The sequence below is a fragment of the Numida meleagris genome, chromosome 1 (assembly GCF_002078875.1).
Source record: "Numida meleagris isolate 19003 breed g44 Domestic line chromosome 1, NumMel1.0, whole genome shotgun sequence".
Taxonomy (NCBI): Eukaryota; Metazoa; Chordata; class Aves; order Galliformes; family Numididae; genus Numida; species Numida meleagris.
This window is the reverse complement of record NC_034409.1, coordinates 96,559,142-96,575,763: the sequence shown is the minus strand read 5'-3', so window position 1 is coordinate 96,575,763 and position 16,622 is coordinate 96,559,142. Positions and strand designations below refer to the sequence as shown.

At 36.1% G+C, this 16,622-nt stretch overlaps 1 protein-coding gene across 2 annotated transcripts in view; it reads right to left on the bottom strand.

Moving 5' to 3' along the window:
- Positions 1-16,622, bottom strand: part of USP25 (ubiquitin specific peptidase 25) — a 92,603-nt gene that overhangs the window by 10,812 nt on the left and 65,169 nt on the right. The window contains exons 14-20 of one of the 2 annotated variants that reach the window (XM_021403404.1): positions 15,471-15,679; positions 14,680-14,750; positions 10,294-10,522; positions 8,741-8,938; positions 7,977-8,116; positions 5,067-5,180; positions 3,120-3,215 (exon numbers count right to left, since the gene is read on the bottom strand). In XM_021403404.1, the coding sequence (XP_021259079.1) occupies positions 3,120-3,215; positions 5,067-5,180; positions 7,977-8,116; positions 8,741-8,938; positions 10,294-10,522; positions 14,680-14,750; positions 15,471-15,679 (1,057 nt within the window). The remainder of the gene's footprint in view (positions 1-3,119; positions 3,216-5,066; positions 5,181-7,976; positions 8,117-8,740; positions 8,939-10,293; positions 10,523-14,679; positions 14,751-15,470; positions 15,680-16,622) is intronic. The other variant, XM_021403397.1, reaches the window with a different exon arrangement.

Here is a 16,622-nt window from a genome sequence, read left to right as displayed (position 1 = left end):
GAATGGAAAAAGTTGTACAACAAAAACCAAGTTGCATGATCTCTAAAGAAAATACTTCAGTACTGTTAGTACAAGCCTCCCATAGGGCAAAGACAGACTCCTCACTGAATATTTTAGGTCAACTTTAGAGCTTATAGGAAGAGTTCACTTTGCCAGCACATTAGATTTTAATAAACCTCATCTGTTATGTCCATTAGAAATTATCCACTGAAACTACACAGCACAAATAAGAGCAACAACAAGAAAAATAATTAGAAAATGGTGACAAATCTTAATATATTCTATAATTTCTCCCTCAAAATACAGAGGTGATCAAATTGCTGGCTAGCATTACTATCAACTTGAAACAAATGACTTAACACAGTAGCTTCACACATTAATAGTTTCAATATCATATACAGACAAAATAAAGTTACAAACCAGGCAGAAAATGCCCTACTCAATATTCCAAATCCCTTTATGTTAAAATATCTGGCAGTAGAATATTTCTTAACTACTGGAAATTTGGGCTACCAAACTCTACCACGAAACACCATGTTTGGAGACTGAACACATGAGTAGGATACTATTCATATAGGCTTAAACAGAGAGTGTGTGGAGAACTTTAAAACTTAAGAGAACATTCTGCAATCATATTTTTAAATACTAATGATATACATTATTATTAAAAAAAAAAACGTTTTGGAGAACCAATGATAATTATCAAAAGTCACAAATAGTGTTTCTATTCTCTACATCGTAAGACATTCTACCATTAGAAAACCAACATAGATAACTAAGTTATTAAAGCCTCTTTTCTGGGGCAGGCACAAAACAAAAAGCTACTGCTATTTTGCATTTAATTATTCAGAGAATTACTCAAACAGGAAAAATGCAAGAAAATCTCGAATTTCAAATAGATATTTAGAAAAAAATCAAATGGTATGCTACAGATTCATAAATTCTATATACTGAAAAAGACCAGTATTATTCCTTTAAACAGAATACAGGAAAAATGAGTGGAAGAAAAAGGTATTATAAGCTTTAATTTTCTCACTGAGAATGTTACATAAAGATCTTAAGGCAAACATACTGCAAGGAACTGTGTATAAAGTTTAGAGTAGGACTGATCGATAAACACCTTAGTTGCTTAGCACTAGGTTAAGTCTGAAGTCTGAGACATAAAGTAAGAATGAAACTTTGGTAGTAACAATGACTCTCATCAAATGGGTTTTACCTGTATTACACTTAAATAGGCACACCACAGAAATAAACTTCAGTCTTTTGTAAACACTTGTTACAAAAAACAAACACACGAACAAAACCAGAGTACAGCAGTATAAAAATATCACAGAACCTTTTATAGTAAGTGTAAGGAATAGGAGGGGATTTCACCTCAGACATTTCAAAATACTACATCTGGTACTAAGTAGAATCACTTCATCTGCAAACATCCAGGCTAATATATTACTCAAAAAACGAAGCACGTTTCAGCAATGCTAAGTTGCTTTGAACAGGATTCAGCAGAAAATGAGTAAGGAGATGTTCCTACTCTACAACAATTCAGTTTTAAAAACATTTTCTCAAAGACAAATTTTGCCCCCAAGCTCCACATTTCAACTGAGCTTTTCATCAAAAAGCTTTCATCATCAAAACACACTTCACATTAAAAATAAGTAAATAAATCAGTGTAATTAACCTTTCTGAAAAAAGTCTGATTTGATCAGATGAGCATGGGTTTTTTGTTTTGCTTTTTAATTAAAACAGCTTGTCATTAAGTGAGAAATTTGAAAACACAGTACTGAATCCCAAACAAAACTTATTTCATTACAGAAAGGCTACAGCAGTTGTCTCTTTGATGCCTGATGGTGGGCATGTTTAACAGAGGCAAATGCAATACGGTCATAACACTTCTCGAAATATCCATTTAAAAAAAAAACCGACACAAAAATAATAAAAAAACAAATTAAAAAACAAACAAACAAACATGAGAATTAAATTTTTCCATAACAAGGGATTAAAGAGGTGTGGGTTTTTTTGTTTTGATTTGGCTGTTTTTCAGAGGGGGTTTCAAAATGTTTTCTTTTAGTATAACTGTATCATAAAAATTAAATAGAAAACAGAATGTTACTCGAGGACAGGCAAGAAACTTCTTCCTCTCCTCCAGCAGCTAAAAATAAAACATCACATTTGAGAGGATTCTACAACATGTCAAAGTAATTCCCTCACTTATACTCTGAAAATTCAAAAGATTACAAGCTAAAATGTTCAGAATTTTGTGTATTTAAGAAAACTAATGCATGTTTTAATCATAGAATCATAGAATCATAGAATCATAGAATCATAGAATCATAGAATCATAGAATGGCTTGGGTTGAAAAGGACCTCAAAGATCATCGAGTCTCAACCCCCCTGCCAAGTGCAGGGTCGCCAACCACTAGACCAGGCTGCCCAGAGCCACGTCCAGTCTGGCCTTGAATGCCTCCAGGGACGGGGCATCCACAACCTCCCTGGGCAACCTGTTCCAGTGCGTCACCACCCTCTGTGTGAAAAACTTCCTCCTTAAAAAACTTCCTTAATCTAGTTAGCGTGTAGACTAAAAACCACAAAGAGCGTAACATCCATTTCCCAATAATAAAACACTGCATAAATAAACTGTACTGATATCAATGCTATTAAATAAAATGATTATGATTTACTAAAAATCTTTTAAGGAGGATAAAACAAGAATGGTTCTTCGAAATAAACAAGTGACTAAATACTGATGTGCCTTGGTGGAAACACTGATGTTCCAAGCAGTCTAGTGAAGACATACTTTTTGTTATGAACGGGGGAAAAAATGCATATTCTTATTGATCACACATCCAGGTTTCATGCTACTTGTGGCTCTTATTAAGAAGTAAAATACAAGAAGGTATATAAGCTATTGAATTTAAGGCAGCATATTGCTAAAACAAGATGGAAATAGCTATAGTTATTTCTCCCTAGCGAAGTATATAATTTAATATTTAAATGGAAGACTGATGCCATAGAAGAATACTTATATATGCTGGAACAGTCTTAATATGCATCAAAGGGTGAAGGGAGAAGGTATAGCTAACAAAAAAAGTCAGAGAAAAAATGGAAAATGTTAGTTGTACCTTAAAGAACCCTGCTTCTGGCCCACACCTGTCATAAACATTCCTGGCTTTACCTATAGCCATGATAATACCTTGCATGTTCGGGGTCAGCATGACCTGCCATAAGGGATTTAAGGTAAAAGTTTGGAATGATTAATATTTTAAGGTTTAAATTCAATATGCTTTTAGTCTCATGCAAGATAAAAAAGCAACTTAAGGCATGCATACATTGAAATGGCACGTTTCAATACAAGATCAGTTGTGCGTGTTCTGCAAATCAATCACGGCATGTGTATATATTCTTACTGCGAAACATATGACTTAAAGGAAGCTTAACAAAACTGAACAAGTGTGTCAAACACAATTTAAAAGGTACATGGTCAAAACCTCCAAGGAGAGGAGCATGCATTGGTTCAGCATTAGTATCCATCAGGAATTTCATACTGAATGAGTGCTACCACATGGCCACCAAAGGATAGAATAAACTGTTTCAAATAATCATCCAATCACACTTCATATATACCAGACACAAACATAATGAACTACACTTTGTGTATTTCATACCGTTTTCAACATTGAAGTAAATGGACTCATTGCTACGATCACAATTGGTCCCTGAAGCATTTCCAGACAAATATTTAAAATCAAAACCAAAACATTTAACAAACATAAAACCAAACATAAAAAACACATCTCACAGCTACTCACATCAGTTATACACAAACAATTTGATACCTGTAGGACACTCAGAAAGGCTTTTTCCCTTTGATATCTGTGAGCAAGGAAAAACACTCCTTCCTTCCCTGCCCAGTCTAGCTAACACAACTGGCACACCAACAATAGCTGGCCTTTAAGAAGAGAAGATGAAGAGCCCTAAACTCTCCAGAAGTTTCCCCACACATAAGAACAGCATTAAAAAAGCAAACACACTTACAAAAGAAACAGTAAAATTATGAAAAAAGTTAGCATCCTCTAGAAAAATGATGGCACGTGGACAACAGTGCCTCAAAAATTAAGGCAGGCATGTCTTTAAAGGTAGAGACAGCACATTTCAGAGAAGACTAACTCAGTGTGATGATGTCATTTAAATCATTTTATCCCCCATTCCCCACTCTCAGTTGCAACTGCTCATAATCACGGGACAGAACTTCCTGAAATATCCATTTATGCAGTGAAGCAAAAGCTTATCATAGCCTACCAATAACACATGCTCAGACAGCTGAGAATATGGGCTGCATCAACTCTAACCCCAAACCAAAACAAACATGGAATTTGCAGTGTTAAGGCAAGACAGTTTGATGCCCTGGCAGCACTGCTTTCTGTTGTTAAATCAGGCCAGCAGAAAATACTGTCTCCTGCAATAATGCAGCTATCATCTGTTCCTCAAATAGTACCAGGGACACTTACAACTCTGTGTCTGAATTGGAAAAAAATAACAACAACAACAATTTACTTTGTTAAGCTTTGGAAAAAAGTCACTTCCAGCAGCCATATCAGTTTCGGGTTATTTCCATGGATAATTAAATCCTTAAAGTCTAAAAAGCTTAACATTGGCAAATAAGAGATTGGACTTGAACATTACCTTTATCAGACTGACAAGAAAGCACAAACATTAAGAACACCACTCACTATCCTGATACTTATTAAATAATGCAGTAGTCCACAGTCCACCACTAGCATTTCAAAGACTATCTGGCCTAGCACAAACATTCAACTTCCACAGCTAAAAAGACAAATATACCTCCAGTGTACACAGTATCATGCAAAGCGTGCCCAATTAGAGTAGCTAGTGCTTTCCTTTCAAACTTCATTACAAATTAAGACAACGCTACGGTTACAAATCGTTAAGCGTATAGTTATGCACAAATTTGTTAGGTGCCATGATGTGCAAACATGCCAAAAATTCTCATCAGGCAGCACAAGAAAGCACCAAGTAGGAGCGGTGCACACAATTGCAATCAAATGTACCTCATCGTCATAACCCCCCTCCTCTGACTCAATCACAAAAGTCCCTACATCAGGAATCGCCACCTCTACAACTCGCTGGTTAGGAGCTGGTTGAGCTGAGGCATTATCAGAGCTCTGCAGAAGAAAATCATGATCAGTATGTGTGTTGGGAGGGGGAATCACACAGCAGAGAAAATTACAGAGAGACGCAAACTAACAGGCTGATCAAACAAAATGAAGTGCACGGCTGAAGTGCATTTCTGACAAAAATGATAAATATCACTTTTATTCTCTAATTACTTACAGTTTACTTTAAGTAGCACATTTTACAATTAAGGTAGAATTATATAAAAATTCCATTTTTTTCCTTTATTCACTAATTACATCTTCATAGGCTAGTATGCCACTATTGCAGCTCTGTAGCAACAGCTCCAAATTCAAAGCACTTTTTCTTAAGGATGAGTCTGTGAATCACCATTTCTTTTCATATTGTCATACACTCTACCAAAAAGTTACTAAATATAACTGAGGTATCTGAAGAATTCATGCTAAGAAATGGCAGAAAGTCAAAGGCTAACATTAAGGTATTAGAATATTTAAAGGTGCATTAAACTCAACCGGCCTGTGTTTTAGAGAAATAATTGCACGGAAAACCCAGGAAAGATCACGTTAGTCACTGAAATTCTTATGTTAAAGCAAGCTTTTAAACAACTGAAATGATCTCAGCTACTGCGGTCTATCACTTTATGATCGCCAGTTTACAACACTTGCAGCACTTCAGACTCTAATCTAAGCAATCACGGAGTGCAGAAAGAATGCTGTGCTGCTATTCTACAGCAATTACAATGGCCTTATTTTCTAACAAAAATTCCAGAAACGCACACAGTATCCATTTACACCCAGCACTGTAGAAATACAAAGGAAGACTGCAAAGAAACAAATAAATAAAAAGAACAAAGGGCAGAAAATGGACACAAATGACCATGCGGCGAGTAACCTATAATCATGGTGGTTATACGTTCTGATTTTGTTTTTCCTTTGTCCAAAATGGACAAACAAAAAGTGGAGGAAAAGGATATGTGACTGCATGTCAGAATGCAGATGAAAGCAGAATAATTAAAGACTGTGATGATACACTGCAAAGGAAGCATAGTTCTATCTAAGTTGAATTCAGGTAAACAGAGGGTAGCTCTTATACGTTAATAGAGTAGCCTCAGATTAGCTAGCAAACAGCTTTATATTTTAACAGCATAATGATGCTGTAAATAAGAGAGTTTGTGGGATTTTGGTTTGTTTTTGTGTTGTTGGGTTTGGTTAGTTGGTTGTTTTATTGTAGTGGGTTTTTTTTCTTCTTGTTTTTATTATAGCCATTCCCTTTGTAGCAGAACAAGGCAGTAGAAACCAGAAAAACTGGAATAAGGAGGCCTGTCTCTGCTTCACTCAGTGGTTTCCCCGCCACTGTCTTGCAAAGCTCTAAGGCTGATGATAGTGCACAACATCTAGCCTAAGCAGAAAAGCTTGATCCACATAATCAAGTTTCTAAGAATCTTCCACATTGCACTATGAGGATACCCAGAGATCCTAGAAAGAGGATAGCATCAGGAAAGACATTTTATCATGACCTGGATATCAGCATGGCTACCCCCTCAGAGGTAACTCATATTAAGCAGGCTCCCCCTTAGCTGGTCTCTGCTCTGAGAACTCAACAAAGTCGAGTATGCAGTAGCCTAAATTATTAGTGGTAGAGTATTTCTTAATACATGATTAATTTCCCTGCTGGTTTTGATTTTGATTTAGCAGGGAAAGCGTGCTCCTTTGCTCTCCTCACACCACAGAAGAAAGGGATGGAATACATTTCAGGTAGAAAAGCTAACAAGTTGTCACATCAATTTCAACAGCTTTAAAAAGACTCCTGTTGGCCCCAAAGCTATCTGGACCCAGACTGTTTTTGTCTAAAGAGAATTCATATCAGAATTTAGGAAGTACATCTGAAATGTTGAGCATATCTGAACTGTTCAGATCACTGTGTATCACTATTTGTTACTAGTTGCGTCTAAAGAAGCTATACTGTACACTTAGCATGTCTCACTCATTGGGACATGGCTGCAGGCCAGATGAATATGTTACTTTAAAAGACTTTTTTTTTTGGCAAATACTTTGGCTATTCAAACAGAGAAGCAAAACATACTTGCTGAAAGAAAGGACTTAAACGTTTGTTTCTCTAACAGTTCATGATGTAGTTAATTTCCAATTCTTCTCAATATTTATTCAGACGAAGTAAAAACAGTATCACCCAACAGTAATTCTTCTTAGCATTTTAACATATGCATCTGATTAATCACAAAATTAATTTTCATAAACTTGTGAATTTGCACTAAAACTACAGAATACTGTTGAACTAAGAGCTTTATCATATTACAGATTTTCTTGACCATTGTTGAGCTCTCTTCCATAAACATAATATTGAGAAAAATCTCTTTTTTGGAAGGCTATTTTAAATTCCACAGCTCTTTCAAGATAACCTACATTCTCAAATTACTCTGGTAAAAATCAATGTTTAAAGTGGCATTTCTCAAGTCTTTAATATGGAATGTCAATTTTAACTCCTTAAAATGAACTGAACCACCTAACATTTTGAAAAGTTGTTTGATGGTGGGCACAAATACGATTGTCACCTGAGCAATATACTGTACTTTCGGCAAGTACTTTAATCACAGAGTACATCTTCTTATAGTATTTTACTTCTACTACGTTCATTAACATAGTACACATTTTCTGGATGGACTTGTAGTGTTCCAGAGTCCCTGAAGAACAAATACATTTTAGTTCAGTTTTATTTCTCCTCCCCTCCCCCTCACCTTTGAGGAGCTATTATCCTTTGCATTTGCAAAATAAAAGAAAGAGGTATTTCAAGCTTGAAAATATCCTCACCGTATCCATTATAGCTTCTGGAGCTCTATCTTCTTGTTCAGCTAAAGCTTTATTGATCGCTTGTACAGAATCTTCTTTTAAGTGCTTTGAAAGATCAGTTCTTGACGGCTGCTCTAAATATTCTGGTTCTCCTGCTTGAACTTAGTGACAGAAATAAGATAATTCCATATGTTAACAGAAGCATGAATTCTGAATTCATCAGTTTTATTTGGATCATCATCTCATAGATAAGGTAACACACACAGAAGATGCAGGGTAGGTCACATCATTCACAAATCCAACTTTTCGTCAGTCTGTGTCTCATGACATCTTGAACACTTTCATATAAATTGACTCATAATTTTACATTAGGAACAAATACACCTGTACTGACTAGAGATCCATTAAGGCTTGAGTAAGGGGTGTTCAATCACGTTAAGGACAACTGAGAAAAGAAATGAGGGTCTAAGTAGACTTTAGCAGTATACTTGTATACTAAATGATCTGCAGACACTTGACTTCCAGATGTATTTTCACTTTGCAAAATAATCACAAAATAAAAAATAAGCACAAAACTGGGAGGGAAAAGGCAAAATAAAATAACAAAATAAAATGCAAAAAAATTCAGATTAAAATTCAAATGCAGTTACCTTGGTCAAGTAAATAATTAAAATTCAAGATTACACAAATTAGTATTTCTTCCCTTTTTAAGCAGCCAAAGAATTTAAACGCAAACCAATGATTTTTCATTCTATTCCTTTTACAAACAAGTAGAAACAGCTAACCTGGAGCAGGTGAGGGTGCTGGTGCCCTGGGAATTTGAGATAGCAATTTTTCCTGCTGTGCTTTCTGAGCAAGTTCCGCATCCCATTCTTCAAGTTCTTTTTCAAAACGTTTATTGTCTTCCTTAACATAATCCCTTAGATCAGAAGGCAATGTGTCCATTCCTACAAGTATCTGTCCTGTTTCTTTGTTAAACTCCTCTGTAGTAAAATACAAATTATATTTCAGACAAACAATAGGGAGCAAAAAAATATGTTAAATTTTCTCAAGTTAATTACTTAAAGCAGGTAATACTACATCAAATCTCCCAAACTGTCTTACTTTTAACTTTTCTTAACATCTGTTGGGCACTCTTCTGCTAATAGAATGCATTGCTACTGTTCTTTCAGTCTTTGGACAAATTCTTGGGCATCATCAGATCATTACAACTTTGAACAACAAAGCCTTCTGGACATCCAGAGGTCCCTTCCAATCCTTATGATTCTGTGATAGAGTATCAGGTACTGGGGAATGAATCAGCTCTAATTGCTCCCCCAGCAAACAGGCCTCCAACTTACTACAGAGCTCATAAATCTGATGGCTGCAAGTCTACTATTAATCTGGCAGTACAGAAATGTCAAGTTTTCATTTTAAAACTGAACAAATGCACATTCTACCCTTTTCCCCCTGAACAGACAGGAACATTAAAGTTTTCAGTCATTTGTTATTGAGAGTGAGGGGGTGCTGAAACAGGTTGCCCAGAGAGGTTGTAGATGCCCCATCCCTGGAGATGTTTAAGGCCAGGTTGGATGGGGCCCTGAGCAACCTGACCTAGTGCTTGATCTACCAGCTGGCAACCCTGCCTGTGGCAAGGGGCTGGAACTTGATGATCCTTGAGGTCCCTTCCAACCCAAGCCATTCTAGGATTCATTCTATGATTCTATGAATCTGGCCATTTTCATTCAGCCTCCTAGCAAACATTCACAGGGCCTATAAAACTCATACTAAGGGCCTTTCCATTCCCTCCAAATATTTCCTTAAGAGCCTTATAATCACATATAACTACATGACCTGAAAAAAAAATCCAAATCCATAAATTTCTTTGGTTTAACATACGGTAGGTATGGCTATGCTATATATATTTCAATATCCTGCAAAAAGTGTCATGTTTCCATTCTCCAGTGAAGCTCCTTTGAGTTCCAAAGCTTATGAAGTAAAGAAGATTTTAATGTCAAGGGTTACTTCCGCATTTCCTTATTTCTATTCTACTCTTAAGTAGATAACACCTCCAAAACACTGAGCGTATGATGATCCAAAATCTTTAGAAATTAGCAAACTTAGTTAATTTTGCTCTCTTAATAATGCAAAAACACTGAAATTATCTCTATTAATTTGAAAGTTGAAAATAAATTATTTAATCTGCAGAAATAATCTGACTGACAGTGATGAGTATAAACTGAATTTTCAATAATTTTTAAAGCCATTTCAAAAATTTGGAAGTCCACCAGGAGAAAGCTCTCCTTATCAATACATTCAGTAATTCTATATCATGCTGAAAACATAACCGTAACATTACCTTCTATCAAGTATTGTTCCTTATCATTGATATACATCAAACAATATGCGCTGGCATTCCTGTAACCACCAAAAGAATCCCGCTCCAACTCTTCCCAAGTTGACTTTGTCACAGAAATGTCATTGTACTTCATCCATCTGTTCTGATGGTGGTCATAAATATATGCCCAGTAATGTCCTGCATTAGCTTGACCTTCATGAACCAACACAGCATGCAATCTATAAGGAACCTAAGAAAATAAACAAAAAAAAAATCAACTCTCCTTATCAGCATTTTGTTCTGACTACCCACCAAGAGTAATTGCTACATTAAATGTAACAGAAATAAAGAGGATCAAAACATTACAGAGGAAAACCAAAAAGCTAAAATCAGCAAACCATTATGCAAAATGACTTTGAATGATTTAAATTACCATTATGAGTTAAAAGAGATCTTATATACATTAGTAAGCCTGCAGTAAAAATGTGGTCTGCCATCTTTACTGCAAGGTAACCTCTTCTGATAATTTGTTAATATTCCTACTGTTCTTTTATCTCTGGAAAAAAACTCAATATGTCAGTCTTGAGCATCTGTGATTTGCTCCAGTCTTGACTCAATAACTTGATACTCAATTTTGTAAGGTATATATGAATTCAAGGTTATAAACTTCATGATTTCTATGTGCTATAAAGTGACTTTATTTAAAGGAGTAACTGAGATTTTAGTACTTCCATTTCCAAAAGGTGTAATTCTTCAAGTGAAAACTACAATAGTTTTTCCAGTATGTCAAGTGTATCATTAAAGCACTGCTAAAAGAAGGTTGGAGCACATAAAGTGGTCCTCTCTTTATCCTCCTGCAGGGAAGGAAGATAATTTTTTGGACCAATGTAAAAAGTATCACAGGTTACATGTGTTCATTGACAAGAAAGAGGAATGGAATACTTAGTTCCTACTTAAGTCACTGGAAACTTGAAGAAAAGAGAGAAGTAGAGTGAGTGCTTCCTTACTTAGAAACATTTTACAAGCATCATAGTGATTGGCCTGTTTTAACCTCCTGAAACAGTACAAGCAACATAACAGAAAAAGTAATCTTCCCTGCTATGCACAGCACGCCTGAATGATAGCAGCTTAGCTAGGATGAAAAACCTTACAACTTTTACTGCAGTAACAGTCTGTACTGTAGATAAAAATGGCTACTTAAAAAACTGTAGTAAATATTTGTTTTACATATCATTTAAGCACCAAAGTAATCAGTAACCATAAATACATGTCCAACTACGACTTAAACTCCCTGAAGTTATTTTTAACCTCATCAACCTCTTTCAGACTATATGGAAATGCTGAAGATCTTGCAACCTCCCTTGAACTGCAAAGCTGGCTGACTGCACTGTAGCTAAAGTCAAACAGACTGTCATCCCAGAGACCAAACCACACGGTAAATCTCTCAAACGCAAGAAGAAAATCAAGCAAATCCTTAAATCTGAATGTGCTGGGGGGTTTTAACATCTCATCAAAACAGCATGAAAGTTTTCTTAAAATGGCTGCAAGTCCATGTATATGCATATAAACATATGCAGATCTTAATTAAAAATGGTAAATGAAGTCTCTTCAGACTTCAGCGATAAAATTTCCTCGTTATAAAACAGAACAGTACAATCCCAGGTGAATTTAAATCCTTTCACTTTCCTCTAGCTCTGGAGGGCTGGCTGGCAGTCATCCACACTCAGTTTCCAGGAATGTCCGCCCCCCCCGACTTTGTGACTGAGGGACACGCAAGTTCAATACACACAGGCATCTCTTACAATACGCTATATACCAGTGACAATTAAAGGCCAAGGGCAACAGACCCAGCAAACAGTGCATTAAGCTTCACAGCTTACACTTACTACTTACGAAACAGAAATGGAACTTAAATACCCTCTTCACATGCAGTTACAGAACAGATATATCAGAGCAACAAAACAAAACAAAAAGAACATACCCCAAACCAAAATAGCAGCCTGGTGGAAAAAATTATGAAAATCAGAATGGCATCCTTGCAATGGTAACAATACGGCTGACATGAAGAACACTTCACAGTGTGCACCACTGGCCAGCTTATTATTTTAAGAAGAGTAGGAAGATTAGAAACAATAAACTTTTAGACGAGCAACATTTTCAAATGGCACTTGTGACATCTCTGATTGTATGACTTTACCCGATCCAGTTGACAGTGAACTTGCATGTTACATGTTTGAATGGCAAAACCAGCGTAAGGGGATAAAGCTACCAGTCCAAGCAACTTCAGTGAATAGTCACTACAGCAATCCTCTTCACTATCACAAGCTAACTTGGGTATATTTTTCCCCTTTTGGTTTCTACATTACCAACTTAGAAAACAGAGGGTAATGTTTCTTCTTTAAGACATGCACCGTAACCTATCATACAGGTTATTGCTGAAGTCATCTGCGGTATCAGTGTAACAACCACTGATGTCAACTCTGCTCTTTAAATACAACAGAGTTCTTTGAACCATAAGAGTGAAAACAGGCTATGAAGCTTTCTTTAGTTCAAATTGAGACTAGATGTTGCTTCTCTAGCACTAACTGGCACCTCATTTTCCCCCACAGCACATTCATGGAAGGAAGAAGATAAAAGCGGAATGAAATAAGCAGCTGATGAAGTCTATTCATTCAGGAGGATGAAGTAAAATAAAGAATTTTTGTCACGAAGGGAATATTTAGCTATTGAACCTGTCTGAAATCACGGGCTAGAAGTGAAGGTTACTCTTCTGCAGCTCAGCTTTTTCATCTGCATGGGTACTTTGGCACAACAGCAAAGAGGTGAGTGCGTATAGCTGTCTCCTTTCCCTTGCCTCCCTATGTACCTGAGCAACAGCATAGCTTAATATTCTTCCATTCTCCAGCAGAAGATTTGCAGTATTGATCTTTTCCTCTAAATGATAACAATTACAGGAAGAAAGAGCTTTTAATTTGTGAGTCAATAAGGTCTGGAAACACAAAATTAGACTTTTTAAGGAAAGTATTTCTATTTGCAGAATAAATATTAGTGTTTGTATGAACTACTTAAGAAGCTCCTTATTTTCTCCTCATGTTCTCCTTTTATTCTAAGGAAACTACAGATGTCCTGAGTCACTTGTGAAAAAAAGTCCCCTAACAATCACTTAGCAACACATATTGCTGCTTTGAGGTGTGGCACAGAAAGACCCTCTGCAGAACTACATCCTCCTCTATTTCTGGAATTTTCTTTCAAAATAAAATAAAACCTAATCTACACCACACAATTACGGACTAGGAAAAAGTGTTTTACTAAACAATCTAATTTTTTCAGTGTAATGATTGTTGACCTATCCTAGTTATAGGAAGAGTACATCCAAATGTGTTTCCTCCTATAAAAATATCAGCCAACAAAGGGTAGCTATTTGAGAGTGAAAACAACAAATTACTTCATTGTAGTGTTACATTACATAGACCGTAGCCTTCCTGTCACAAGTATTAATAAAAAATAAAAAGCCTGCCAGTAACAAGATTAAAGAAAGCCATCTAGAACAGTCTGCCTGAAACTCTTAGCATCAAAGTTCAGCTGCCATGAACAAACTGTGTACAAATTGAAAATGCACCTCAAGAAAAACTAAGCTGAACAGATCTACCTTGGAAGGAAAATAGCTCTTGCTACTAACAGAAAGTAACAGAGGAAGTAAGCTTTACCCTTAAAACCTGTCTAAGTGAGGGAACATGAACATGTGTACACGAGAAATGCTGCAGGAGCCACAGTTCCAGAGTAAAGCATTCTAAAACTGCTATTTTGATTACAGAGCAGAAGAATTTTCCTAAAATGCACCTTAGATTAACAAAACAAACAAAGAAAAACCAAAACATTAAAAAAGAAAGAGATTCACTTTGGCATTAACTTAATGATTATTATAACTACATTATTCATTAAAAGCAGGAGCTGTAAATTCCCAAAACTCAGTACTGAAGTTGGAATTTGCAATGGCAATAAACATTGAGTATAAAGTATAAAAAAATAATAGTATCACCACTATAAAGAAATTAGACTACCTAGCAATCAGGGAGAATTAGGGTGAGAAAATTTTAACGTTGTATGAAAACTAAAGTTCTGCATTCAAGTCAAAAGACACGATGGAATCTATTTTGGTTTTTCATCACAAAGTTGCTAAAACTTATGTATGTCACCTTATATGCATCTCATGTCACGTGTAAAATAATGTTGTCTTTCATCTAACTGTGCATAATTAGAAAGCTTGCAAAACCCATTATGATTTTCCAAGAAATTTCTCAAGCCACTGTATATAACAGTTGTATACTTGCTCACTTCTCTAGCATCTAAGAATTTTAGTAGAAGTGACAAAAACATCTAATTATCTGATGCAGAAAATGTACTTACTTGGATCATTGTTTTGTCAAAGTACATCAATTCAATTGTCCGATGTATTCTAGATATACTTTCTTGTAAATCTGAAAGAAAAATAAGAATAGAAATCCTTTTCTATTAGGCTGCATAATTGTGCCAGGCTACATATTTATTTTTTCTCATTAAAGCCTCAAACAAAGGTGCATCTCACATTTGCTGCATCTGCTTAACTTCCTATAGGCCAAATGCCAAATCTCGAATGAGAAAGTAGACAGAATGATTTGTGATCCACTGTTGCTCATTTCCTAAAGCTCAACTAATTCCCCCCCTGTTGGAAAAACTGCTTCATTAGTTTTCCCCAAGGCATCAAAACGGACCATAAGGTCTACCCATTCCAAAAAGACTTTGCTCAGAGATGAGCTGGATTATTTCTCACTGAAGGGGCCACTCTGCCCTAAACATCTCTGCAGAACATCAAGTTACAACACAGGCCCAGCCCACTATCACACTGACAGCTAGAATGCATTAGCAGACAGTCCTTCAGTGTGGATCCCACTTCCGTTTTGCTCTCTCCATTACCATGCACACAGAAACCTTTTTTAGAACGTCAATGCATACTACATTAAATGCTCAGCATCTTCACTTCATACACCTCCAGTCTACTAAGATGTGTAACTGACTTCCCTTCCTATGTTCTCGAGGCAATTCTACAAGTGTGAAACAAACAGCTCAGCACACACATAGACATTAAGACTATTTATCTCCCTTCCAAATTCCATAAATCCTTTCCAACTGCAACTACATTCTCCAGCTTGTGGCAATACCTCTAGTGTCATTTTCTACTTCTGTCCTCCAGCGATGCAGACAGCCTTCTAGGACAGAAAGCTCTTCTTCAGTGATGTGCCTTGGTGCTGGATGCATTGGCAGATCAGGAGGAATTCGTGATTGTGTGAATGGTTTATGTATTACAGATCTTTGTACAGGAGATGTGCTTGGAACATCTGAAGAAGAAGGCCCCTGCTGCTCTATTGTGCTGCATTCATTCAAAACATAAAATACCAAAACTAAATCAACAAGCACACAAACTAAAAGCCACACTATAAAAATAAGTTTTTCACTTGAAGACAAACATTTTAAAGGTAATTACCAAAAGAGCAATCCAAAAAGGCACCTAAAATATCAATACAAAAATTACTTCATAATGTCAGGAAACTTTGTGGTGTACATATTAGCACAATGACAACTGTGGTAGCTATTATCAAAGATAAAGGAATTGTATCAGTCAAGCCACAATTTGCATTACTTGAAGTGCCATTCAACACTTTCAAATAATGTCACAAAAGTAATCACTGTAGTTTGAAACATTTACTGCTAAACTGCAGACAGAAAAGTTACAGCAACTTGTTTACCGACCATGAGATCCAGTAAATATAGTTCTGTGTTTAACAACTTTTTTCATATCTTATACCTAGCAGGCTTTCTTTTCCTGATCACCTAGCTACAGCATATGTTAACTGAACAGCAACAACAAAAGAGCCTAATACTTATGGCAAAGTGGGAATTTAGTATCAAACCATCTGAACTTGTTTCAAACAAGTCTTCTAACTCAAAGTGGCCAACTTCTGAAAACTGTATGAAAGCAGCAGAACACTGAAAATCTGTTACAGATTTTTCTGCTCCCAATAAAAGAGATGGTATTTTTGTAATCTTAGGTATAACATGAATCTGAAGATCTTCCTAGCAATACACTACTTGTTTACTTTGGGTACAGCATCATGATACAGCCTGAGGAATCTGGAGTCTTCAGTAGCTGAGAAAATTGTTAGAACATTAAGACCTTACAATGTCACTCCACATAAGGCTTCTACAGGCTGACAGAAAAAGTCATAGTATTTGCATTTTAACATAATAAATTTTCTACATAGCACTTTTGACATGGTATGTCATGCAGTCATTGGTATCTTTCAGAAGCTTTT